The following is a 26,972-nucleotide window of genomic DNA, read 5'->3' on the forward strand; positions in this document are numbered from 1 at the left end:
TTAATGATTACTTTTATTTTCGGCACATTTTGCTGTTTATACTCAAGTCAAATTTTGAATGCAGGACTTTCACTTGTAATATAATACTGTGTACAATCTCTACCCTTCTCAGTACTTCTTCGCCCACTGGGCAAAAGGATCTGAATCATTCTTCCTGTCGGAAATCAAAGCAACTTTCGCTCCAGTTCCTCCCAACGTCGGTTGAACTTCAGCTAGGCTACAATGTTTGACAGGAATAACTTGCCCGCTGAGTTTGCTTTGGTGTAATGAAACTCCAGCTATTTGAGTTAATCCGTCTGTTGTCCCTCAGGTTTATTGGTTCAATCACTGCCTTTGAGCACAGCGGGTCATGAAGAAGAGCGAATTCAGCCAGGGCAAAATGCTATGTGCCGTAAAAAGATCAACAAACACACCATGCCATGGGGTCTAATGTTTCATTAGCTTTCTCCATGTAGTGGAAATGAGCGTGCCCATAATGCCATTAATTATTATGAACTGTAATGATTGTGAATAGAGGGATTTGCAGATTTGGATGTTGCTGCATGAAATATTAACACGATACAGTGTATTAAAAACAACAACCAAATGTGTTGAAATATGCTGATCAAACTGATAACAAATGTGCTGTATTGTTGTAGATGATGTATTTGATACATTTTTGTCTGGATTGATAAACTCTTAAGTATGTCAGATAGCTTAAAATTACAGCCGATAGAGTGACTTTCGGTCAGAATTCAGTTATTTTTAGACTCCTAGTGACTCTTAAAATGTGAGACAGGTGTCTCGCCTTTAGACATTTCCAATATTCATGACACTGATTAAATATTCATGTCAAAAATAAAGCATTGTAAAGGATCAGCGACTGAGGAAACAAGTTAGCTCTGTCCAAATGGCTAAGAGGCTGCTGATTTAAAGAGAAGCCGTCTGATCTCATCAGATCTCATTTGATCTGAACTGCGGCTCTGAGTCATGCCGCTCAGAGGCAGAGCTGGAGGAACAAGCCACTGTACATCAATGATTTTTTTAATGAACTCCATAGTCGAGAACAATGATGGCAAAAACTCTACTTTCCTCTCTTTTACTCAAAGAGAATGTCTTACTGCAGCTTTGATCTTTTCATTTGCATAGAAGAACACATCACTACCTTGAACTTGCCAACCAATGCCAGCTGGTAGGAAAGAACTAAATGGTCCTGACTGACCCATTAGAAGCGTGCCTTAAGGACATACAGTAGCACAATGGGGTATTACTGGAAATATGCTACAGTATAATGTAACAAAATAGCTTTACACTTGCAGAGAATATACATCTGTTCTAAACCTGTACTTTCATGGTCTAAGCTTTACATCTCAAGACGTTGGGGACGACAAAAAATCCAGAGGGGTGCGGATTAGTAGGAAGTTAGTCGTCACATTTAGCCATTTAAAGACATGTAAAATCTCCAAAATTCACAAGAGGTGTATTCACTGATGTAGCTTATGTCGTAGAACAAAACGTCAGATCTTATTTCAGGCGTCTAACCAAAAACCCATTGACTTTGAGTTCAGTGGAACATTTAGCAGCTGAAGAGAGAGATATTTCCCTCAGGAGTTGGTGGGTATTGGTATTGGTATCCACCTGAATTCATCATTCAGGTGGATACAAAGATCCAGATGATTGCTAATGTTGCACCAAGTATGCAGCCACAGTTCTTTGGTCGCAATGGTGCATTGTTGATTCATCTTGATTTGCAAGGTTAACTCAGTCATGATTAATGCACCACACAATTGTTAGTAAGCCATTCTTCCAGCATATGCACTTACATTCAGTATGTAAAGTGATCCGTCACTGCCATCGCACACTATGGAAGAAACTGTTAGATTCATGTTTGGCCGAGGTGTAAACGAGCTTGGGAAATTGTTCCACACATTTGCACAATGACAGGATGCTTGATCTAACTTTTTGACATGAATACATAATTCACTTTGGGGAAAAAAATGACTCATGAAGTATTTAAAGCATCCCATCTCGTCTGGGTGAAGTGATTGCATTGTATTTACGTCTGGGCTGCGAGAGTTATCGCATGAGGTCGGGGAACTGGTGGTGTGTTTGGAACAGAGGCAACTGGACCTATACGCTGTGTATGCTAGAGGCCTTACACAGTATATGTGTCCAATTTAATGTGTCACAATTAATATAATATAACACTCTGATATAGTGAATACACTATGATTCCAGGGAATTTCACTGAATAGCGATTTAAACTGTATTGAGTAATGAAAATGGACGTTCTTTTCTTTTTCAATTTGCTGTTTCCAATGCGAACAATGAAATTTTAACCTCAGCTTTATCATATTCGCTGCATCTCTTTGGATCAATTGTAGGCAGAAAACAACTTGATAGATGACGCAAGAAAGCAGGAGACTCTTGCAAGTAAAGTTGGTTTGTGATTTCATGCATTGCTGGAGTCGAGCCAGTGAGCAGGGAACATCAAAGACTGGGTTTATGAATAGTTGAACATCCCAATAAGCATAAGGACACGCTGTATAGCCGTTCGGTCCAGACCGGGAATCAACACATCACAGCTGGAACATCGTGTGAATGTAAAAGCTGAGGCATTATTTCTGCAACATTTATGAAAGCACACACTGTGCATCCAAACAATAGAAGAATGCAGAACTGCAAAGGTTTCTGTATTTTAGAATAGTCCATATTTGTGATTATTAAATTACATTAAAGCTCCTATAATATTTTTTCTTTTATACATATTAACAATGGTTCAAATTATGTAAGAGGGGTCTTACAAAACCACAGCACTAATGTTTTGGTTCAGTCTCTCTGCTCACATTGGGGTTGTTTCCAGACGCTTGGCAAAAAAAACAAAAAAACATTGTAAGCTACCGGCAACTGCAGGTAGCAACTAGCTGGGGAGCATTGTGGAGTTAAAGAGTGAGATATTTCCCTCAGATGGAGAGAAAAGCAGAGCTAAAAGGGAGTGGAATATATGACTGAAGGTCGCCATAAACACTACTCTGGATGTGCTGGATGTGTAAGCGACTCTCTCTGTTTACCTTATAAACAATGATGATATGTCTGCTGGGTTTACAGCTGGTTTCCTCGAAATGGCCAAACTTGAGCCTAATGTTAATGTTATCTGTCTGACCACCCAGATACATCATGAATATAAACCCACTGATGTTGAAGCCTATTTTGATATTGGAGACCTCCACAGGGAGACTGCTACGGTCATGGCACCAGGAAATCAGACATGAATAATGTGTTTGAAATGAATGGATATTATATATGGCATATGGGCACTTGACCTGAGACATGAATTAAATAGGCTAGATGAGAGAAGGTGCCAGAGGGACTCACCTTGATTAAATCAATGGCTCAAAGTAATTTCAGTTATTGGAGCTCAAGACTTCCTGCCAGCACATTCAAATATCAGAGAAGAGGTAAGATTGTTTTGGTGGGCATTTGCTGCTGCCACATTTATATCCACTTCAACCATAACAATGGTTCCCAACCTTGTTTTAATCATTAACTTTGTAAAAGTGGATATTAGGCCCACAATAACGACGTTTAGCCTTCATTATAATGTATAGCTAACTTACTATTAGCCTAACTTTTAGTTATTTCACTCTTCCATATTTTTAGTAAATAATTTCAACCATTTATCCATCACGTTTATAGACATATTTTATCCATTTATCCAATTTACCTGCTTTCTATTTCACCTATTTATCCATTGCATTTAATGTTAGCTAATTATTTTAACTGTTTGTCCACTGTTTTATTGCTAGCTATCTATTTTAACCTTTGTTTTATCCATTACTATTAGCCTGCTTGCAAACCAGCTTTCAGGCACTCTCACTCGCAACTTATAGCCAATTATTATTTTGTATTATTATTAAATTGTAATAAATATTTTTGAATTAGTAATGCTACTCCACAGTCTTAGTCAACCAGCGTGCTTGTACAAGCACAAGTCAGCTATACTGTCAAATGTTGCCTGACGTGAATGCAGATTTAATGCCTGTCAGCAACTGTCCGTCAGTGACAACAAATAGCACAGGGACAGGAAACACAGCCCAGTGTGTGTGTGCAATAACCATCACATTTAAGAAGCATTAGACTATTTCTCCTCTACAACACCATGAAAATCAAGTAGCAGACACTGTATTAAATCATCTAAAAGTCGTTTGCTGCGTGTTCTGATATTACTCACAGCTGATAAGGCAAAACATTAAACAACAGCGCTGCTGTTCTGTGAATATGGGAGCAGAGGAGGCACTAGTCTTTGAGCGAGATAAATGTGAGCCATAAACATTTCAGCAGGACCACCCATGCTGTTGAGCCTATTTGTCAAGGCAGAGAGGGAAGCATCCCAATACCAGGAGCTGTGTAGCCAATTAGGATAGAAGAGGTTCATGCCTGCAAATGAGGGTCGCTGAAGCCGATCATTCAGATTGTAGCAGGAGTGATGGCATATTTATGATGGCACTGAGACCTCTGAAGAACATGTTCTATTTGTTTGTAGGTTGCAACATTAAATGTCCTTCTGAAATATGCATGAAAATGCTGACAAACACTCTGCATGCTTAGCGGCTAATGAGACAACTACATCAATGCCTGTAAATATAAGTGCCAATAGGGACAGTGAGTCAGATATTCGTGGGAGGGTTTTATTGGCGTCTCCAGAAATGAAACTGGAGCTTATTTGTGACGTTATCGGAAACCGCAGTGAGGGATGTACAGTAGCTTTAGGTCAAAGGTCTAAACGGTCAATCTATATCTCAGTATATAAGACCTACTCTATTGATGTGAGGAGGATTAAAACTGGATTATCTCTATAATCACTGGGCCCCATGCAGTGAGGCCTTAAAGAGGACTAGAGCTAATGTTATAACTTTAAAAAGTCCTGGATAAAAAAAAAGACATAAATTACTTTGTTTTGATTGTGTTGAAACGGAGTGTTATCCATCACCCTCAAATAGATTTATGTCCTCTGTCTTAAACTGACAGAACACGTCAGACACCACCACGTCACACCAAAAGCTGTCTTCTTTATTGTAACTTTGATCAAAGCCCAAGTCAATATTTTGATGTGCAAGACATTTGCCCGGATTAGAGGCACAAGAAATAAACTTTCACTTTACAAATGCCCTATGTAATATCAGCGCCAGCAGCCTGCAGAGTACGATTGCACTCAACTCCCCAAGCATTGTCTAACCACGGCCATCTGTGTTTGTTCTACAAGTTGGCAACATAAACTGTTTATCTGATGAAAATTAGCAGTGTTTTTAAGTAAACTAAAATGCTAGTTGATTTTGTCATTGAGCAAAACTCTTACATGACTCTACAGATATTTTATCTGGACTTTAAATTAACACAAATTCCTTATAGTCTATTTACAATGGGGATAAAGTATGAAATATTGTACTTGATTTCACTCTTCCAGCTGTTTAAACATCAATGTGAACTTTGATGTGCTTGACCTGTGGCCTAATGTTAATTTGGGCTGAGGCTGTAGCAGAACTTATATTAATAAATATCAACTAATAAAATAAAACTAACTGAACGACACTCTTTGCTGCCACAAACTTCAATGAAGATCAGTAAATTGTGAAAGGGCTCCATCTGGTGTAATATTGGAAAATATACATCAATGAATTTACATTTGATGTTCCAAGTGCTTTGCTTAAAACTCTTCTTATCTGGATGTAGACACACTTTAAAAAGTAAAATAGCCTAATAATAAAAACATCTTTGTGTTGTCTGATCACTGCTGAACATGGAGGTAATCATATCTTAGAGACACACAAATCAAAGATCAACAAATGGAAAAAAGACACTATTTATTAACGAAATGTCAGTTTCACCACAGCAGGAAATAATAAAGCCCTGTGATCACCAGTGTATTTGGCAGTTACAATGAATGACATAGTTACGTCACTTTCCATCGTTACAAACAGGTTGCAGTCACGAAAAACCACTGAATCAACCTCACGAGTCCGATTACAAATAACAGCTTTCTGCTGACTGTGTTTTGTATTGAACATGAAGAAAACGTCCAAATAAACATAATTCTGAACCTGAATGACTTTCAAAGTGTTTCCTGTATTCAGATCAGACTTAACAAACATAAAAAGAGAAGGCTGCCATATGTTTCAATTGTACAGTGAATTTCTACTAAATATTATAAACCATCATAATCAACAACACAATGCTTCATTTCCATTTTGTTTAAATACCCCCCCACATTATTTGGTTCTACATCTTTAGAATATTGGCGGCAACATTATTTTACAATTCATTTGGTCAACAACTTGTAGGCTACAGTGGAAAATGGTGAGTCAGTGAAACCTAATTTGTATCAAATATATTACAGCGTCACCAATGTCCTACACAGAAAACACCAGAAAGTTTCACTTATTTATGGAATTTGAAATGACCCTGATCCAAGAAAACCTCATTTAAACGAGTGTTTGGACACAGCATCAGAAGTCACTGAGCCAGTCCAATTCTCAGCAATTAACCAAAATACCCAGATAGCACAATCTACTTGAGAACAAACTGAAAATGATGAACTCCTTTCATGTAAAATTCCTTCTAACTTTCCTGATAAAATAGTCTAATAAAAAGGACACAATGCCACAACTCTACTTGTCTGACAAACACTATGAACTACTAATCTGCTCCCTCACTTAACTGACATTAGTGCAACTTATTAAATAAATACACAAAATGCTATAAAAAGTAACTAAAAGGAGTATTTGCCTATTCATTACGCAGCGCTACCGTTCTATATGCAGACATAGATTATTACCGTATGATTTCTGTGTTTATTACGATCTACAGGTACTGAGCGGTGTTATAAACCCTGAAGGAAGACAAAAAAAACTCAACCAAGTAAACATAAATCAGGATATAAATAGCTGAACCAGATATGAAACACATTCAAGAACAATTGCCATAACCAACACAAACATATCTAAAGCCTAATAGTGCAGTCAAACATCTTTGTTCCAACAAATTGAAATAGCATTTTACCCGTCGAATCAGTGCTTTCATATTCTGACCCACAGTTCATATTGTGACAATGCAAATATCAATAGAAAAAACAAACAAACTAAAAAAGGTCTAAATGTGTAATGATCACACCAAAATGTGTCTTAAATGGAGTTCATGTGTAAAATTCTCCTTTTATCACAAACTTTGTAAAATAATATGCGATGACATCATGCTTTACATGACTAGAAGACTCATATTCCCTCAGTTTTGAATGTAGTTTTCATTAAGTCATTAAATAAAAGAGCCCTTACATTTGAAGCTTTGCAATGACTAGCTGAGCACTTGCCGGTGTGTTTGTACATAAGTCAACACAATTAAACAAACTAAAAACAATTGTCACACAGTAAGGCATGAAACGACCCACAGCTTTACACTTACGTCTTTGCATTGGGTTCTTATTGTCACCTAATGATCAGCTAATGGAACCCAAATAAAGAATAGCTCCATTGTTCACTTTACTTGACTGTCACTGATATAAATCTACTGTCTGTTACAATCACCAACTGTCACTTAGCATTGATAAACTGATTATGTAAAAGATAAGCAACGGCCTGTGCGAGCAGAAATTATACTGAGCTGAACGTGAGCAGAAATTAATCAAAAGCATGACCAGCTTCAACAGTTAGGGCTTGGATGAAATTATTGTTTCTACATAAAAACAAACACCGATTCTGACTGAAAGAAATCCTTAATTTTCCTCAAAAACCTTCGAGGACAGGATGGCACAAACATTTTGTTTCTAAAACAGACATCTCCTTTTAGCTTTTCCGTTAGTATCTGTTTCCAGAGAGAACTGCATTTTACTGGATACTTTTTACAGTCTTGCAAAGAAATGTACACAAAGTGCAAGTACATACTGTATACAAGAAGAACACGTTAACTTAATTGTCATTTTCCGTGATCACACAAAAGTCGTGAATATGTTTTTTTGTTAAAAAGCCAAACAACATCTTCATAACTCCTGTGGATCAAGACATTTGCTCGCCTGTCTTTCTCACCTGCACCGAAAGAGCTGTGAGTGGTGCAACGCAGTAAAGTGTCCCCTGCTCCTCAGACCCCGCAGTCATTGGTTCTGTCTTGGAGTTTGCGGGTGAGGATGAGGAAGGTGGAGAGGGAGGCGACCGAAATGTGGAAGATCAGCTGCCACGGGTTCCTCGGGCCGAGCAGGTGGAGGTTGCATAGGACAATCGCGATCAACAGAGTGAAGGACCTGGGTTTCTTCAGAGATGAGTGGAACAGGTAGAGGTGGCACTGTGGACACAGAGAGGTCATTGACACGGTGTCGGAGAGAGTTTGACATGAGTGGGTTTTTAAGTTTGCAATGAAAATGGGAAACTACAGTTACCTGAAACAGACAGCAGACGAACGCCAGAAGAAATGCCACAACATTCCACATACCTTCATAATCATCCTGAGTGTAGAAAAGGAAAACATTTATTGTCATTCAGACTAAAGTCCACATCATTTAAACTGCACCACATTTATTTCAGATTACAGCTGACTCACACAAGAGTGAAAAGTTGGCAGTTTTGTGCAGACCTCATCATTATCAAACCTCTGCTTTCACAGCAAAATGCACAGCAGCCAGTTCTGCCAGCCTAACATATAATTAGTGTTAGCTTATACATGACAATTTCAAAATAAAATCCCCAACTAAACACAACAAAGGAAAGCCATACTACAGCATTCTTTCTATAAAACACTTTTTGAATATACATTATATGTATAGAATATATATCAACATGCTGTCCTCCTTTTTTAGATATATTTGAAGCATTGGCGATAGGATGACACTGGCCATACCTGGAATGTGTACTCTATGAGGTGAACACCGCGGATTATGTTCAAAGATGCACACACGATATTTAGGACCAGAGAGAGGATGCCTGCCGCTGTCACTGGTTGGAGTCTTCCATTCTGACCTGTTTAAACAAAAGAAAGTAATAAACCAATAAAGTAATAAACCACTGTATTGTATATGCTATACTGTACAAATCATAGGGTCAGTCTTACCAGACCCAGGACCTTGCTCCATGTGCCCATTTGCAGTGCCGTTGGTGAGCTCCACTTCCTCCAAGTTAATTACTTGTGGTGGATGGATCCTCAGATCCCCCTGGACCTCTGCCAATGTCACCTCCAGAGCCGGACCACCGCTCTGGTTGTAATGCTGCTTCAGCTTCTGAATGGTGCTGTCTGTCAATTTGCAGCAACGTAACATTAAGATAAAGCAATGTATCTTTAGTTTGAAGCATCACAGCACAGTAGCTTTGTTTGTCATTCAACACAACATGTTTGAATTCAGAGCGAAATCCTTTGCAGTTCCAAATCTAGACGACAGCATTTCTCTTCCTACTCACCAAATTCCAAAAACGGATATGGCCTGGCCGCCAAGGCAACAACAGTGCTCGTGAAGCGTGCTGTGAACTCCCAGCGCAGATCTTCCAGGAAGCAGAAGGCCTGAGCAACAGGGAGGCTGCAGTGGCACACGGTCATGTACGATACACCCTCTGAAGAGACGAAGCTGAACAGGTGAGAGGAGAAAAGGTGTTTAGTAAACAAACAGCCTGACGCAGTGTGACACGGATGCCCCTGTGATCAAATGGACAACATTCTGTCTGTCTTTGGCATCACAAAATCAAATATAAACTCACTTTAGACTGTGTATCTTGTTGTTTTTGGCCTTAAATAGAGCTCAAATGAAACAGTCTGCTGCTGCTTTGTTTCCTGAATCCTTACTAGATGTTGAGGTCGCGGCCCTTGATGGTCCCTCTCTCAGGGAAACGAGCCAGTGTCTTGCTGATGGTCCTGAGCTGCTGCTTCCTCTCCTGGAGCTCGCGGTTGTGTTCAAAGTCTGTGGAGGCCGACAGGGGGAGTCCATCCCTCACCCGGACCACAAAGGCAAATAGGATCAGAGACATGATCCACAAGGTCCATGGAGAACACACTGCCTACATGGGGTAAAGAGAAAGACCAGGTCATCAGTATTGCTATGTTAGGGCTTTAACCACATTACTTTCATAATTTGACAATCACTCTATTGAATAATCATTTAATTTTGCTCATCTCAAGTCCCTAAAGCTTAAACTGAGATATCTAAATGTTTCGTTCGTTTCCAATTGACTTACTGTATCAATGAATCAACAGATCATTTCAGCTCCATTTAGGTACACTTAGCTAAAACTATTAGTCTAATCAAACAGCCCTTAAATACATCCTATCTTCATGAAGGTTATAAGGAATGTTAATTGTTTAATCATAGTGACTTATTGTGAGAGGTGTAGTGAGGGTATCTCGTATTGCTAGTGCAATAGAAACCAGCAGAAAGAAGCATCTCAAACGTCAACCTCCAAGTGACCATAAAGTTGAGTTAGATACTACTATCAAACTTTTTCTTTTTACTATTTGTACCTTCACAGAGGAATAATTAATACAGGACTGTTGAGGTGTTTTTTGTTAGACCGCGTTAGTTTCAGCACTTGCACACATAGACTGAGTGTATATTATTAGTAAGAGCGTAGGTTTAAAAATTGAGCAGTCTTGATTAGTTTTGCTCTGCTTGCAAAACAAGGGAGATTGCAGTGTAAGTTAAATGATATACTTGTAGTAACACCTTACCTCATTGTCATCGGTTTCATGCTGCACCTTGTTACTTAGCTCCTAAAGGTTAGCTGACCGACGTTACAACATCATATAAAGGGAATACACTAGCTTCAGATACCCGTTACGAGTGCAATCGCATTATTTCTATTAACTGAGATTAATACATACAATTTCAATAAGCTATTATTTACACATACGTAAGAAGTTGTATTAAATATAGCCAACGAGCTAACTTGAAATCGTTTTCCGGGTACAACAAAACCACAACAAATCTTCTACGGATACTCGAAGGGGACAAAAAACACATTATTAACCAGTCGGAGTATCATGCAAAGCCCCAACCTCTTCACTTAAAAGTGAAGTTAGCATATAGTGATTGTCGGGTAGCTATTTGCCTGGATAGCTACTGTACAGAGGTTAGTTAACCCATGTAATATGCAAATTATTTTCCAACGTTACTTTAGATGTGAATGTAATTGCGGCTGAGAAAAAAATCTAACGTGAGCGAGCGAATTTAAGATAGCGAACGGTATTAGCTGTTAGCTATTAGCTGTTAGCTCAAACGTTTGTGTTAGCTGTTGTTAGCTAGCTATGTGGCCCGTGATTACTTGTGGTTCTATTATCAACCTGTCGTTGTAAGTAAAATGTTTGCCCCACTAACAGCTAGCTCACGTTGAGCAAGTCGTGAATGTGGACATCGTTTCAAAGGCTAATACTTCGTGCCCTTTCTTGTTAGGATTGACAATATTTGTGGGCATTAACATACATTTAGCTATACGTTATATTTCATGTATAACGCTAAGGTATTAGCCATTGTGGTCTTCGTGATTTGAATGACATGTAGCACACATGACCTCAAATTTATGCAGCTAAATACTTGACAATACTTCTCCTGAGGCTATCATTGCTGTCTATATTTAGAAAGGGAGTTTTACGATGGTACAACACAGTGAAGCTTTGTAACATGATACGAGTTAGGCTATTAATGTATTTCTGTCAACATCTGCTATTGATCTCATTCGTGAATGCACATTAGCTGTGGAGTAACATACAGCAGAGTGCATTAGGAACTGTTCATGAGTTTGCTTAAAGTAGAGTTTATTGACAATTTAAGTTGTATAAATGTCTTCTTGATAATCTTCTGCAAGGGCTTTCTCTTTCCTTGTGGTTTTCAGCTATCAGTGGTCTGAAATGAGGTCCAGTAGAATAATGCATGCTCTGTTCCTCTTAGACTATTATCCCAACACACCCAAAACACACACCATGTGAGGTCATACTCTTTATGTCAGCACAGTGACTCGGCATTTTCTGAACAATATATCGCCTGTCTCATGCGAAGATTAAGCTTCTAATAAATAATTGCTGACAGATTATTGGATGCTCTGCTTTCTTGCAGACTTGCACTTTGCCAGCGAAACAATGTCTGGCAAGGCAGGCGTGTTAAGTCATGTACGTATGTTGTGTGAAGCTGCTGACACCCCAAATATTGTTGTGTAGATTTAAATAGCAACATTTTATTGTCTCTTTTTATGCAACAGGAGAGGAGCACTGACATTGAACAAGTTGAGGCAGAGTTTTGGAAACATGATTTCCTAATCCTTTGACAAGGGTAAACAGTGCGAGGTATCGTCCTATCGTTGGTGTTTGCTTACATTATTGTAGTGGCTGCCGACACACCTTGAAGATGAACTTCCATCTACCCCCACTTTGACCATGTTGTCTACCAGGTTCAGCAGTAGCAGAACGTGACATTTTACTAAGTGGTCAGTGGAAACAGAGTTAAAATGTACAGCTAGGAAGCTGTGCTTTGATTTGCATAGCCAGTACATTTCCCCGTATTCGTCCCCTCCCATCCTTCTCTCTCCTCCCCTCTCTGTTTCTATCCTCCCTCTCTGTCTTTTAGTCTCTCTACCTTGTTTCCAACACACTCTTCTAAATATGCTGTGCGTTGAAGGAGTACACTTCAGTAGCTTACTGCTTCTTTAAGAGAAGGGAAACCTTATTATTTTCCCCTGCTTAGTATTTTCTTTTGTACCCTTTCTACATTTTAGGTCATCGGACTTTGATCAGAATGGGGGTGAAAGACCGCCCTCAGTGTTACTTTGATGTGGAGCTCAACCGGGAGCCAGGTAAGAGAATTTAAAATCACTGCAGAGGTATCAGAAATAGTTAGACATGTGAACAGCCTCAGCTCGTTTTCATAGCCGATCACTTTGATCTGACATCGTCAATAAAGATGTTTCTGTACTGAATGGTGGTATTTAAGTCTAAGCCTGAGAATCTATTAGCTATTGTACTCATCAGTTTAGTGGCCTCAGGCTAGAGAGCTGTTATTAAGTCCAATTTGCACAGGGAGGGACAAAACAAACCCACACCAGGCTCGTAAAAATAGTTTTAGATTTGCACCGAGCTATGGAAAAGTTTCTATAAGGCCTGAGCTTCACCACAGGATTCCTCTAATTGTTGGAGGCTAATTAAAAGTGTGCAGTGTAGTAACATTTGGGTTACTTGTAACTCTTAATTGTGTCCTTAGCCTATTCATTTTCTTCCCTCATTGTTTTTTTTATGTAACACCACATTTATATTGTGTGAGCTAATATTTTTCCTTTTTTGCTTGTGTTTTGTAGTTGGGCGCATAGTCTTCCAGCTCTTTTCCGATGTTTGTCCCAAGACAAGCAAAAACTTTCTCTGTTTGTGCACAGGTGAGTACCAGACAAGGACAGGTTTTACTCTGTGTCTCGCTTTTGCAACATTTACTGCATTAACCAAATGTTTGTGTTTGAAACTGTTAAAAAAGGAGAAACCTGTTTTATGAGCGTAACAAGAAAGGGATCTGTTTGCATGTCTCAGAACTATAAATCATCTCAACTCAACAATCATTTTCTGGTTTTAAATCGTGTCTGTCTCTGCCAGAAAAATAATCATAATGAGTAGATGAAGAAATAACAATATGAGATGTGAATTGAAAATAAGAACCACGGTATCGCGCTACATGCCCCTCTCGTCATTTGATTTTGAGGAAAGGAGCCAATGGCTGTAGTGTCGTGTTGTCCAGCGACAGATGGAGTTACTGCACAGATAGAGGGTTCCTGGTCTTTCTCCCTCTATATGTCGTCCCACTGAGCAGCGGTCTGCCTAGAGATAGCCATAAATCTGCAAAACAGACTGCAGATCGATGCTCCATCTCATTTTTCACCCCAAATGGCCAACGGGAATGTGATGCTGACAAGGGCAGACATGGGAGATGATGGCTGGTTAGTCTGTTCCTTTTCCTGGACACACAGACGCAACATAACGCAGCAAGACACACAGCTCAGCTGGGCAGTTTGCTATAACGTGTCCTCTTTCTCAACGTTTCTAATGTGTCCTTTTAGGAGGGGATCGGCTCACACTATCAGAAACTGAACCCTCGGAACAATGCTGGAACCAGTGAAGCAAAAGATACTGAAAGATTAGCAACCTAAGCTGCCCGTTTGAACAGCCAGCCCTCTGTCCTCAGAAAGCACCCTCCAACACATCTAATGAAATCTCTGCATTCGCCATAAGGGAAGGGAAACCCAGGAGGGCAATAGCTCTTGGGGCAATATTCTGTCCCCCGTTGGTATCTTCTTAATTAATTCTGCAGGCCTGCACAGGAGTTTTAACAACAGAATGGCTGAACAAAGGTTTCCAGTTTACTGAAATCCCCACGTTTCACCTCAAGGCATCTGGTGTACTTTTACGGTAGCTGCTCTGTTGAATATTTGGTGTACGACGAGAGCTCATTTGACATGCATGTAATTACAGGTGAAAGGGGAGCTGGCAAAATCACAGGGAAAAAGCTGTGCTACAAAGGCTCCACTTTTCACAGAGTTGTAAAGAACTTTATGGTCCAGGGAGGCGACTTTACTGAAGGTACAGTAAGAATGTCATATAACCTCATTAACATGTTTATGGCAGTAATCCAGGAGACCATACATGTTTCCAGAATGTGGCCGCCACTTCAAAAGTGTGTCCTATACACACTTTGTCCAAAATGCACTTTTTCTGCAGATAGCATTTTTTTCTGTAATGTTCTGTTATTTGCTAAATGACTTTATTGTGTTAATCTCTGCAGGAAATGGAAGAGGGGGAGAGTCCATATACGGAGGCTACTTTGAAGGTAATGTGAATATCTAATTATCTCACTAACAGTCTCCATTATTGATGTCTCTTAGCTACTTTTGCATGAGCAAAATGTTGCATGTGCCTTTTGTGGTAATAATAGTTTTCTTGTGTATTTTCCCATGTATGACTCTGTTGACGTTCACTTTTCCATTGTATAGTGCTGTCTTCTATTAGGAACAGTAGTGGGCTTTATCAAATCCGCATGGAGAATAGGTATTGCTGAAAGCTACAATCTACCTGCCTAAAATTTTCAACATATTCTTTTATTTATAGAGTGGTCTTTTGCAAAATGAGAAGGTAAGAGATGTACACAGCTCCAGTAACACCATGTCAACATTGTCCCCACCACCTTCCTCTGTCAGTCAAAACAGTGCAAATGTTTGCAGTGGCGCAGATGCAAATTTGTGCTGAAGGGATGTTACAGGAGTTTCTATTCAGATGGCCACCCTGAGCCTCGTGCTGCTCAAGTTACTTTTAATGTTACATACGTGGTATTTATAGCTACATGGCTGCTATGACGTGTAGTCACATACAGGCTGCAGGCTCTCGACTAAATAGGAAGACTCGTAAAGTACCACAGTGGCAATAAGATATTTATAATTCATTGTATTCAAATAAATATTCAAGCATTTGGAAAGCATTTTAGTTGTTGTTTTCCAAATTAAAATATCCTTTTATATATGCAAATAGCTTGATGATATTTATGAGTGAACTTCCTGTGGTTTTATTAACTATTTACATTCACGCTAGTGTGAGTGACCGTATATCCAAAGCATTCAGGATGTTTGGTTTACGTTCATTTAGTGTGCAAAGAAAATCACCTTCAGGAGACGTGAGACCTGCTTTCAGGAGGTGATTCAGCTTAGTGAGCAGCTACTTTCCCTTCTTTACGTCCAGTTTGAATGACTGTCGGACACTTGCTTTTACAACTGCTACATTTTCTTCTGCTTTACAATACATTAGCTATTTCTGAACATCTGCTCCGCCCTTTTTGAATCCACAATCACTGAGGATTTATTAAATGATCTTGGATCCTGGGGATAATGTAACCTTGATGAGAAGAAATGCAATAAATAGATAATCCATCTCAAGCAAGCAATGTGCGTCGTATAGCCTGCTAAACTGAATGGAAACCAATAGAATATTTCCTGGAACGTCAGAATGATGTAAAGTATTCGGGATTTGTAGTTTATAGTTTAAATTGTACAAAACCAGTTTGGTAAAGGACTAGAAGAAACAAACAGAAACCTTTTTTATAAAACTCTACCTGTATGGAAGGACAGGTTGGCGAGGCAATGATTAGATTGTTGGTTAAAAATGGTTATTCCTTTTGTCTTGTTCTTCCCTGAATATTTCCCGTTGTTACGTATCAGAGATCGCACTCTGAGACTTCGATCCCTCTTTCTCTGCTGCCAACAGATGAGAACTTCATTCTCAAACACGACAGAGCCTTCCTGTTGTCGATGGCCAATCGCGGGAAGGACACCAACGGTTCCCAGTTCTTCATGTGAGCGACACTCTGCACCTTTTTTTAATAACATCACCATTTAACTGACAGGTCACTTTCTGTCCCTTTTTGAAACTGTAGAATAGAACTTGTCATTGAGTGTGAACGTCATCCACCTCCCTCTCTTGTGTGTAGTTGATTTTCAAAGGGAAACATGGATTCATTCTTTTTTACCTACAAATGTGTTACATTTTTTCTCTTGCCGTTTTTGTGTAAAATTTACAGAAACTCTAGCATCCTGCTCTTCCAAGGTAATGTGTCTACAAGGCTGCGTTTCTCTCTCTCTCTCTCTCTCTCTCTCCTGACTGTACTTCATTCAGTAGTTTGTATTTCCAACTATTCTATAGCACAGTGTTCATTTAAATATGTTTTGAACGATATTCATGATTATTTGACTTTCTTCATCACGAAAACAGGTTGTCACCATAAGTTATAAATTAATAAAAAAAACACTCTTGAAGCATAAAGGAGATCAAAACATGGTCACATAATTGCCGGCACTCTGTTGTTGAGGGTTTCTATTGCCTGTTCATGGCTGTTTTTTAATAGAACAGCCCAAATTGCGAGTGTTTTCCAAATTGATTTGCAGTCAAATATCATTAAACAAATGGCATTCTGACCAACTCTTCACCTTTTTGATATTTCTTCTGTAGTACAGTAGCACCCGCACTTTGTTGAAGTTGCATTTTTAATCCTTATTCTTTTCCTCCTTTTTCTCCCTTTCTCATGACCCTAACCACTGCCATTGGTTGACCTTCCCTCGCTTCTTTGTTGGATTTTCCCGCAAAACAGCACAACCAAGACGGCTCCTCACCTCGATGGGTAAAAATCCAACGTCACTTCGGCACTTACAGATAACAGTGAACCTTCACATATTGATTTTCAGGGCCTTTGAAGACACTGAAATCATGTAATATCAAGTTTCTGTAACAGGCATCAATGTCTTTCTTCCTTCTGTGCAGAGTCCACGTCGTCTTTGGTCTCATCATCTCAGGCTTTGAAGTGATAAAGAAGGTCGAAGGGCTGAAGACTGATTCAGCCAGCAGACCCTACGCTGATGTCAGAGTGATGGACTGTGGACAACTTATCACCAAGTCCGCTAATGATGGTACGTTTGTTGCCTGATCTGCGTTTCCTTAGAAGTTTGGGGTTCGCTTAATTCTCTTCTTTTATTGTTGTCAACAAATCCAATTTAAAGGCCATAATGATACTTCCCTACTCTTTTTCTGGCACTCAGCCCCAAGCTCATTTGTTCCTACTGAAGATGTAAAACTTAATAAATGGGTCATAAATACATTGTTCAATTTTACAAAATGCTCAGTAATTTCTATTTAATTCTTAGCAAACACTACTTAAATAGGAGTGCATGGGGACTATTTTCAGCAACTAATTAAAACCGTGTTTCTCATTTATGCGTTTATAATCATTTTGGACAACAATGGAGCTCAGAGGAATAAACTGCATCAGGTGCAGTAAGAGTACTGAGTCTGGTGTATTATTAGTCTCGCACCAACCAGGCCTTCCTCCACAGAGCTGTGTCTGACGCTAAAGAAAGGTCTGACTCCACACATTATCATTCTGATACAGAGAAAAAAGAAAACGCTCTGGCTTGTTTGTATTTATTTTAAACCAATCACAGGGCGGCTCTAAGCCCAGGATGCAGCGACTGTGACCTTTCAAAATAGATGCCGTCAACTTCTATCCATTCTTAAAGGACCAGTGTGAAGGATTTAGTGGCATCTAGTGGTGAGGTTGCAGATTGCAACCAACAGAATACCCCTCCGCTCCCCACTCCCTTTTTCAAACGCGTCAAACTACGGTGGCCTTCAGGTCACGTAAAAAAACAGGAAAGGTCCTCTCTAGAGCCAGTGTTTGGTTTGTCTATATGAGGAGCTCATTCTAAGCTAATGAAAATGCAACGATACTTGCATTCAGATAATTATATACTCATGAATATTAAATCACTGCTGATAAATCTCTCGACATCCTTAAAGAGATGTAATCCATTATTTGTTATTCTTTTAGTTTTATCTCCTGCAGGGAATAACATGTTGCTTATCCTTGTAACTGGATCATATTTTGTGCTCATTCTGTCAGAGGTTGGCATTTTGATGCCAACACCCCCCCCCCCACCACCACTGCCATTAGTTACAGGGCGTGTAACCTGATCTTCTGTTTAATGAGGACTAGCGAGGTGATCTCTGTGAAGTTCAGTTGGCATCTGCCCACCTGACTCTGCCAGGCCTGCTTTCATTGCCCCCGACATACCGGGTGGGATCAAACAGCTAGCTTTAGATGTCGTAGTGCTACACCACCCTAAAAGTGACTCCTGCCATTGAAATGACACGCACGCCATTATGTTTCATTCTTCAGTACTTGGCGGCAAAAGAAAAAGGACCTCCCACTCGGCTGACTCGTCCCTCAATTCCCACGACTCGTCCTCGCCATTTTCCTCTTCCGTGGGATCTGAAAGCGAATCAGATGAAAAGTACAAACATCGCAAGCACAAGAGACACGCAAAGAGTAAACGGTCTAAAAAGAAAAGGAGGGAATCTAAGAAGGAGAACATTGATGTTCTGCCGGCCAAGCAAAGGTAGTTTTTTATTCATCATCACATCTTTACCTGCTAATTACTCACATGAACCTCCGGTCTGATCAGTATATTCAAGTATAAATAGAAGTGATGACATGATTCGTACTTTAAGTAACAGAATATTGTTTTGCGTATTGTGTCCCTGAAGTTCTCACAGTCCTGTGGAAAGAGAGATGCTGGAGGGAGACGGTGAAGTGGAGGCAGAGAAGGAGCAGAGTGGGCGGAGAGAGAAGCCTGTGGTCCGACCGGAGGAAATCCCACCGGTGCCAGAGAACCGCTTCCTGCTGCGTCGGGACATGCCGTCTCAGGAAGATAAAACGGAGATGTCAGTTTTTTAAAATATATTTCAGTTTATTCTGTATATACTTAAGTGATCAACCACAGGTGTTTACCTTGAAATTTGATCTTTTCAGAGTTGAGAATGAAGAAACATCTGTTTCAACTGACCCGAAACCAGCAGTGTCCAAGTCTGGACGGAAGATCAAAGGCAGAGGGACAATGGTATGCTCACCTCAACGAAGATATTCGCATATTCAGATGATCTGGTGCTCGTGAAGTATTTGTTCATGGAGTAGTCTGCTCGTTTGACTAATTCCAAGGGCCAATATTTGTACACAACTGGTCGTATGTAGATATTGCTTCTTTTAAGGAGTCACAACCCAAGAAGAGTAAGAATCATTGCTGTAAAGAATTGATGGACATCTATTTATTGACCCCAGGAACAAAGTTAGTTCTCAAATAGTGGGTGGAGGACGTCACATTGGGGGGCGTCATCTAATGAGCCTGCATGTGACGTGATAAGAGCAGCCAAATCTAAGTGGCAGCCCACAAAAAACTGACTGGGTTTGTCTTACTTCATGGTTTGTGAGTTGGGAGGCTCTCTACATACCCAGATGTGTGTGCACAAGCACTTTTTCATAATATGTCCCCTTTAAGCACAAACTCAGCAAGCTCCATTAAGAGTTTTGATGTATTCTTTTAAATGCAGTTTGAAGTAGCATTGTATTGTTTCGTTGTTGCAGAGATATCACACCCCCACAAGGTCTAAATCACGCTCTGCATCTGTGGAAGAACGTGGCAGCAGTGAAACTCCACCACATTGGAAAGAAGAGATGAAGAGAACCAAAGTTTATCAACCACCGAGCATTGAGAGATGGAGCAAAGGAGACAAGTAGGACTTAATATGTGACTGTGTAACTTCAAACATCGGTTATTTCTTTAGTCTTCTTCATGCATCTTTTGACTTAACAGATTGAATGACCATTCCTCAAGCAGATGGGAGGACAGAAGTGACTCTGCGTGGTCCCGGTCTGCAGAGCACTCCTCAGACCGCAGCTCTGAGAGGTCCAGCCTGCTCCGCCAACAAACCAAAGAGAAGAAGAAAGCCAAACACAAGAAGAAGGCCAAAAAACGGAAGCGTGGCAAGAAGAAGAGCTCCGAGAGCAAACCTCAAGAGCCTTTCCCGTCAGTGGGTGAAAGGCCAGTGTCCTCGGAGAGGAAGTCCGGAAGATCCCGCTCTAAAACCCGCTCCTCTTCAAATCAGCATAATTCGTCAACTCGGAGGAGACGGCGGTCCTCGCCGTCTTTCAGAGACTCACCGTCCTACTCTAGATCCTACACAACAAGTCAGTCCAGATCTAGAGGGAGGTCTAGATCATATTCAAGACCCAGAAGCCTTTCTAGGTCTAGAGGTCGGTCTTTGTCTAGATCCAGATCTCAGTCCTATTCTCCATCCCGGTCGAGATCCAGATCCAAGTACAGATCTAGATCTTTGTCTCCACCCAGAAAGAAGAGTTTATCCAGATCCCCGAGAAAGAGGAAAGCCAGCAAGCACAAAGCGGACTCCATGATGTCCGAGAAGCTTCCAGAGAGCAAAGTCCCACCTGTCCCCAGACTCCCGAGTGTCCCGGCTCCCGAAAGTGCCCCGGAGATCCCAATGAGCGACAGTCCCCCACCCTCACGCTGGAAACCTGATCAAAAGCCCTGGAAGCCCTCTTACATCCACATTCAGGAGATTAAAGCTAAAGTAGCTCCCAGCTCCTCCGCTGGACAAACAATGAGAACAGAAAAAGCTCAGACTCCCACTACGCCAAAGTGTCTGCCAGGTGACTCTGAAAGCCACAAACCTGCAGGGCGCCCATTCAGCAGGTCCTCCAGAAGCAAGTCCTACAGCCGCTCATACAGTCACTCAAGGAGCAGAAGTTATAGTCGGTCCAGGTCCAGATCCCCTCATAAGTATAAAAGCAGATCATCCTCCGACAGCAGATCAGACACCGAAAACTTCCAGAAAACATGCAGCAACAAGAAGAGCTCACTGGACAAGGAATGGAAAGAGTATTACAGCTCTCTGAGGAGGATCAAAAATGTAGATAAGTACATTTCACTCCACAGTAGTCAAGACGCTCAGCCAGGATCGGAGAAGAGGCCGAGCTGTGAGCCGGACATCAGTGACTCGAGGAGAAGCAGCTCTTTGGAGAAAATCAAAGAGAGCGGCGGCTCACAGGATCAAGAAACAAAGCAGTGCAGCTCCATGCTGGCAGAGCCCTTTAACAGCAGGTCTGAATGGGATAGTGACAGTGATAAAGTCAGCCAAAGCAACAGTGCTAACCAGTCAAAAAAGCAGAAACAAGCAGTTCAGTCCAATGAATTTCTTGATAAGAAGTTGTCTGCTCTTACTGGATGGAATTCTGAAAGTGATTGTGAAAATGTAACCGCCAGGACATTGGCCATATCCGAAAAAGAGGAAGGGGAGGCTAGTTCGGAATCTGAGAACGAGACTTCCAGGAAGACGTCAGAGGCAGCGGTCGCACTGGCACACGGGGTCGCTGCTGCCTCCGGTCAGCCAGAGGAAAGTCCTGAGAAGGCCTCGGAGCCAGAGAAGCACAAGAGCAAAAAGAAGGCCAAACGTAAGCACAAACGCAAGAGGAGAAGCGAGAACAAAAGCGGCTCCCGTCACAGTAAGGACAAAGGAAAGAGATCGAAGAGGAAACATCAGAGGCTCAAGGAGACTTTTCACTGGCAGCCTCCTTTGGAGTTTGGAGAGGAGGAAGAAGAGGACGAATTAAAACGAGAGAAACCTAGTCCCGGTAGAGTTGTCAAAGAACGGCCCGGTGTGGGCAGCCTGAATGAGAAATGTACCTCTTCAAACAAGATTCCTAAAACAGAAAGAGAGAGGGCGCAACACAAAGCAAAAGAATGTATCAACAAAAACCCCAAACACACTGAACTCCAGCTTCAGTCGTCCAAGAGGAACGGGGCTAATTTACCCAGCTTCAAAGAGGAAGAGTCATTAGATGACATGGACATTTGTACACCAGAGCATGATGCTGAGATTGTAGAACATCCGGCCACACAGGATCTTTATAAGAACGAGTTAACCCTAAAATCTACCTCAAGGTCTTCGGATGTGGCGAGTAGAGAGAGTGCTTTGCCCCACAGCAAAGAGCAGCCTTCTGTTCCCTCCACAGCTACAGCTGGTGGCCTGCAAGATGAAGCGGCCGCCGGCAGACCTGCCGGCACCGTGGCTAATTTCAAATGGAGGCCGTTGAAAGGAACGTCGGCTCTCCAGAACACGAGCGTGCCGCCCGTCGCCACGAAACACGTCCAAATTCAAGAGGCTCTCAACGCGCAGGGAGTGAGAATGGAGATAAAAAGCAAAAGCCGGGTCCGGCCGGGATCTCTGTTCGACGAGGTGCGTAAGACGGCGCGGCTCAACCAGAGGCCGAGGAACCAGGAGAGCTCTAGCGAGGAGAGGTCCCCATCCGTGGGGAACACGCGGTCCCCGAAGAAATCGCGCTCGGCCTCCAGACACCGGTCCCGCTCCAGAGGATGGTCCCACTCATACAGCAGGTCCAGGACTCGATCCCGCAGCTCCAGCTACTTTTCCAGGTGAGACATAAAGCACTGGAGCGTGAGGGCCAATACTGGAGAGGCTCCTTGGACAATATTCAGTATAAAAGCTGAAGTCTGTGGTCTCTATAGTACAGACTTCTTTTGTTCTATCTTAATGTGATTGATAACACAACTTCATTATTTCAGGAGCCGCAGTAGGAGTCGGAGGAGGCGTGGAAGAGAACGGTCGCGCTCTCGTAGCAGCACATACCGGAGTTACGGGAGTCACAGGTACACCCTGAAACACGGATTAAATAATCTGCTCTGGCACCTCAATGGAGGTGCCAGAAGACACCTTGGAGCGTGGGGGGTTTTAGCCATGCTCTTTATTTTACATTTCAGTCTCGTAAAGGAATTCTTTACCCACAAAATGATCGTTCGTAGATCAATTACTCAACCCGTGGTACCTGGAGTTCTTGAATAAAACGGATAAAAGCCTTCATGAATTGAAGTAAATGGGGTCCAGGTTTAATAACGACAAAACTGTATTATTTTTTTTTTTTCTTCTTCCATCAGTCGGACGTCCAGTAGAAGTCATTCCAGAAGTCGCTCGTATAATCATCGTCGTCGGAGATCCAGGTGTGTGAGCTGTTTAATGGTCTAACAGACAGAAACATAAATGTTGAATTGTTCATGTGAGAGGTCACTGAGTCCTCTTAATCACACATACAAACATGATCATGTGAACACCATATGCAAGATAAAATACAGATTAATCAAGCAGAAAAGGGCTTTTGTGTGAAGACATTAGAGATAAAACAAGTAGGTGAATATTCAATAATTCTATTGGCTATTTTGATTAATACTTTTTTTAATCAAATTGAAGATTTGCTGCTTTTTTTCTTTGTCTTGTGTGATAGTAAAAATATTTTTTCCTCAGGTTTGTAGGACAAAATCAGATAATAAAAGACATCACCTTGGGCTTTAGAAATGATTTTGGCCATTATTCGCCTTTTTCTTACATTTTATGGACCAAAAGAAAATTTGTATCAAGAAAACAATCGGCAGATGATTAAAATAATTGTTCGTCGCAGCCCTTGAAGAGATCAATCTTATCTGTAGTCATTAATTATCGTATCTAGCATGAAGCGGGAATAACCAATCAATGGTATTCTCTCAGCACGCGGACCACATCTGAGTAGCTGTGCCGTGTGTAATACAATCAGTGATGGCTCTTTATCTTCATGCCAGGACTTTTGTTGTTTTCCTGTAAAACCAAGTAGATCTGTGTGAATGTAACACTCGCCTGGAGTCGTGGCTAAAAATAACCTCTCTGTACGTTAATGCAGGTCAGACTCCTACGACAGCTATTCCAGTCGGAGTCGGAGTGCGAGCAGGAGACGAGGGCGCAGGCGAAGTGACAGCTACAGGAGCTCAGACCGCCGATCCCGGTAAGACGCTAAGCATACAAGTAAAGTGTGTGCATTCAAAGCGTGCATGTAAAGTCATGTTTTTCCTCGTCGTTTCTTGCTCGCAGGTCGTACCGCTCGTCCAGCCGCAGTTCTTCCAGCAGCCGGTACAGCTGAGCCTCAGGGCGAGAGTCTGGGCATGCTGTCACTGTTACTGTCATCATGAGGAAAAGGCCTCATAGTCCATCTGGTTACTAGTTTAATACGGTACTGTATGACAGGCTGAGGAATTGAATGTTGTAGAATGTAAATAAATAAACCACTTTACAAGCAGATGTTCTTATTTTAGGGACTGTCACAGCGGAGAACTACAGCCTAGAAGTATAAAAAACAATTTATATGTGAAAAAGAACACAAGAAATAAGCTATATGTATTTTATATTGCATATTTGTATATTCCTTTTTCTACTTCAGTTTTTTTCGACACTGAAATGTACAAGTATTCTCCTGTAAGTGTCTAATCCTCTCAGTTCTGACATCTGTGAGGAGTTAGTGGGTGTAGGTTGAGGTTTATTTCTAGAGAAGGCCCGTGTTCAATGGAAGAAATCACTTTTTGTAGCAGTTTCAGGCTGTAATTAGTCTTTGTTCCATACGTTTATTACTGGATCATGAATTTTAAAAGCTGTGTCAAAGTATAATAAGTCTGATTTATATTATATTCAAACAGTTATGAATGTTTACACGGAATAAATACCACAGCATCTTAAGCCTACGTTCTTTTATCTCACCATGTGCAGTAGATAGTCGTGCAGAGATGGCGCCATCTAGCCTTCAATTCAGAACTGCAGCTCGTGTGTAGCTGTGAGATCGATCCAGTGAGCTGCACTGTAATGTCTTCGTCCCTGCAGATTTAAGTTTATGCATTATATTATGTCAAACACTACAAATGCACTTACCAAATAATCATTGTAGTTGTCTTATTATAGAGTCCACTTTTCTATTAAATGTCATGTAATAGAAGAATCGGATTATTGCATCTATAATGTCTCACTTCATTGGAGTAAGAAAAAAGTGTGAAACGGCTCCATTAAACTATTGTTCACACTTAGAACTAATTTAAAATGTGTCCCCTGTTTAGTAATATTTACATACACTTACAACTGAGCTCCTGTCTCTTACTTCTGTGAGCTGCATCCTGTAGTAACCAAGAACCGTCCGGCGGATACAGATCCTGTTGAATTGCTTCAGCGACTGTCCATTTGTTATCTGCAAGTGCAGAAGTGCAGGCAGTGAATACGTCTACAGTTCAGACGTGTTCTGTATGGATGGCTCATACAAATCTGTCGGAATACATCATGTGATGCACAGGTGGATGAGATGAATGGATTTGATGCTGAATAGATGTATATTTTCTCTTTATTCTGTCAATTCTTTGGGCCTCAAATGAAATCTGAGGAGAAAACATCTCTTTTTATGAAAGGTGACATAGTTTTATTTAATTAAAACCTGTTTATCTTGCCTAGAAGGCTTTGAGCTTCTTCTACTGCACAGGCTTTTCTTAATTTTTAATTCATATTTTTTCCTTGTCCCTGACCTTTAAATCACGTTTCCTTCACAAAATATGTCCTGTAATAACTTTTTTTAATAACAAGTAGTGTACACGGCTCAAAATATGTATTTCAAGATTGTCAGGCTCCTTTCAAAATGTTCAAGCTTCATTTGAGTTCAATGCCTCAGGTTTCATGAGGAGAAATTGTTACCCTGCTGTCGTTTTCCACAGAATATCTCCTAGTCAATTTTCTCTGGTCTGAAAAGTTGAACAGTACATCATAAATATTGAACACGTTTTCCACACACTACCTTAAAAACCTTTTTCATGTGAAATGAGTTTGAAGATTTTTGTCATGTTTGGTTCAGTGGACAGCTCTGCTGTATCCACACTGATGTTGTGGGCTCCACTGAGTGCTAGACATGAAGTGATGAATGGGACTACCTCCAGGTTACAATCAATTTCTTTCCCACCTTGTTATGAGCGTATTGACTTCTACTCCATGCAGTCTACTCAGGAGTGAGCAATGGCAATGGGGTTCAGGGATCCTTCAGGGGGGTTAAAGACAAGGCTGGATTACTAACATGGGCAACTGGTCTGGGGGCTCCAGACCCTCACAAAGCAAGAACATGAATCAACTATCTCATAATTGATTGCTCGAGACATTTTTCAAGCACATTCGCACATATCATGGTGAACTGAATATCTTTGTGTTTTGGACTGCTGTTCAAAACAGAACAAGGCATTTGAAGACTTGATCTTGGTCTCTTGAAAAATGTGATGGATATTTCTCCCCCATTTTCAGAACAAAATATCAGATTAATCGAGAAGACAGTCTGCAATAATTAAAACAATTGTTAGTTGCAACCCTTTTGGGTTGTAATTTGGTTTATAAGTATGCACCACTTAAACACAATATGAACTGAAATCATAGGGGCCTTAACGGGCCTATAATAAGTATTTTATTATTGTTACACCTTTATTATGACAGTTTATACTATGCATATATGATGTAATATGTTATGCTGATATGATGCAAAAATGATGGTTAACCAAATCACCAACTAGGCCCAGGGCACCATAAGAGGTTAGTGGGGCCCTGATATTCCTATTGGGGGTAAATCATTTAAATTAAACATCCGTTTGGAGAATTGGAGAATAAAGTAGTTATGACGGGCTGATATTTGGCACAACACAGTGTCCATATGTGGTGTGTAAATGAAGTTACAATGACTTCTGCAACATGGGGAAATGAACGAACGTCCTGACCTCCGCATCTCT

At 40.8% G+C, this 26,972-nt stretch overlaps 2 protein-coding genes across 6 annotated transcripts; one reads left to right on the plus strand and one right to left on the minus strand.

The window, feature by feature from the left end:
* Positions 1-4,937: 4,937 nt before the first annotated feature.
* sec22c (SEC22 homolog C, vesicle trafficking protein) lies at positions 4,938-11,086 on the minus strand. Its single transcript, XM_031849944.1, has 7 exons — positions 10,672-11,086; positions 9,793-10,004; positions 9,414-9,577; positions 9,070-9,249; positions 8,860-8,978; positions 8,402-8,467; positions 4,938-8,307 (listed from the first exon to the last, which is right to left on the minus strand). Exons 2-7 carry the CDS (start codon positions 9,972-9,974, stop codon positions 8,107-8,109), a joined length of 912 nt encoding a protein of 303 aa, XP_031705804.1. The 5' UTR covers positions 9,975-10,004; positions 10,672-11,086; the 3' UTR covers positions 4,938-8,106.
* Positions 10,965-25,162, plus strand: nktr (natural killer cell triggering receptor). Of its 5 annotated transcripts, XM_031849938.1 has the most exons (17): positions 10,965-11,072; positions 12,708-12,785; positions 13,284-13,358; positions 14,443-14,550; positions 14,753-14,797; positions 16,222-16,309; positions 17,102-17,131; positions 17,272-17,417; positions 18,683-18,902; positions 19,051-19,227; positions 19,316-19,403; positions 19,925-20,073; positions 20,154-22,790; positions 22,941-23,024; positions 23,310-23,372; positions 24,083-24,184; positions 24,271-25,162. In XM_031849938.1, exons 2-17 carry the CDS (start codon positions 12,728-12,730, stop codon positions 24,317-24,319), a joined length of 4,119 nt encoding a protein of 1,372 aa, XP_031705798.1. In that variant the 5' UTR covers positions 10,965-11,072; positions 12,708-12,727; the 3' UTR covers positions 24,320-25,162. The 5 variants fall into 5 exon arrangements, with proteins under 5 accessions (XP_031705798.1, XP_031705800.1, XP_031705797.1 ...); XM_031849940.1 differs by lacking the exon at positions 10,965-11,072 and having other exon boundaries at positions 11,136-12,785; positions 20,178-22,790; XM_031849937.1 differs by lacking the exon at positions 10,965-11,072 and having other exon boundaries at positions 11,138-12,785.
* The last annotated feature ends 1,810 nt before the right edge of the window (positions 25,163-26,972 follow it).

This window comes from Anarrhichthys ocellatus, unplaced genomic scaffold (assembly GCF_004355925.1).
Source record: "Anarrhichthys ocellatus isolate YVR2014 unplaced genomic scaffold, GSC_Weel_1.0 scaffold10, whole genome shotgun sequence".
NCBI lineage: Eukaryota > Metazoa > Chordata > Actinopteri > Perciformes > Anarhichadidae > Anarrhichthys > Anarrhichthys ocellatus.

Bases quoted from the DNA above. Each gene is read 5' to 3' on its own strand.
- nktr (XM_031849938.1), top strand. From the start codon at position 12,728: ATGGGGGTGAAAGACCGCCCTCAGTGTTACTTTGATGTGGAGCTCAAC. The intron at 17,132-17,271 runs GTAAAAATCCAA...CCTTCTGTGCAG, and splicing joins ACGGCTCCTCACCTCGATGG to AGTCCACGTCGTCTTTGGTC. The intron at 24,185-24,270 runs GTAAGACGCTAA...TCTTGCTCGCAG, and splicing joins AGCTCAGACCGCCGATCCCG to GTCGTACCGCTCGTCCAGCC.
- sec22c (XM_031849944.1), bottom strand. From the start codon at position 9,974: ATGTCTCTGATCCTATTTGCCTTTGTGGTCCGGGTGAGGGATGGACTC. The intron at 8,979-9,069 runs GTAAGACTGACC...TTGTTTAAACAG, and splicing joins GGAGCAAGGTCCTGGGTCTG to GTCAGAATGGAAGACTCCAA. The intron at 8,468-8,859 runs GTATGGCCAGTG...TTCTACACTCAG, and splicing joins TCATAGAGTACACATTCCAG to GATGATTATGAAGGTATGTG.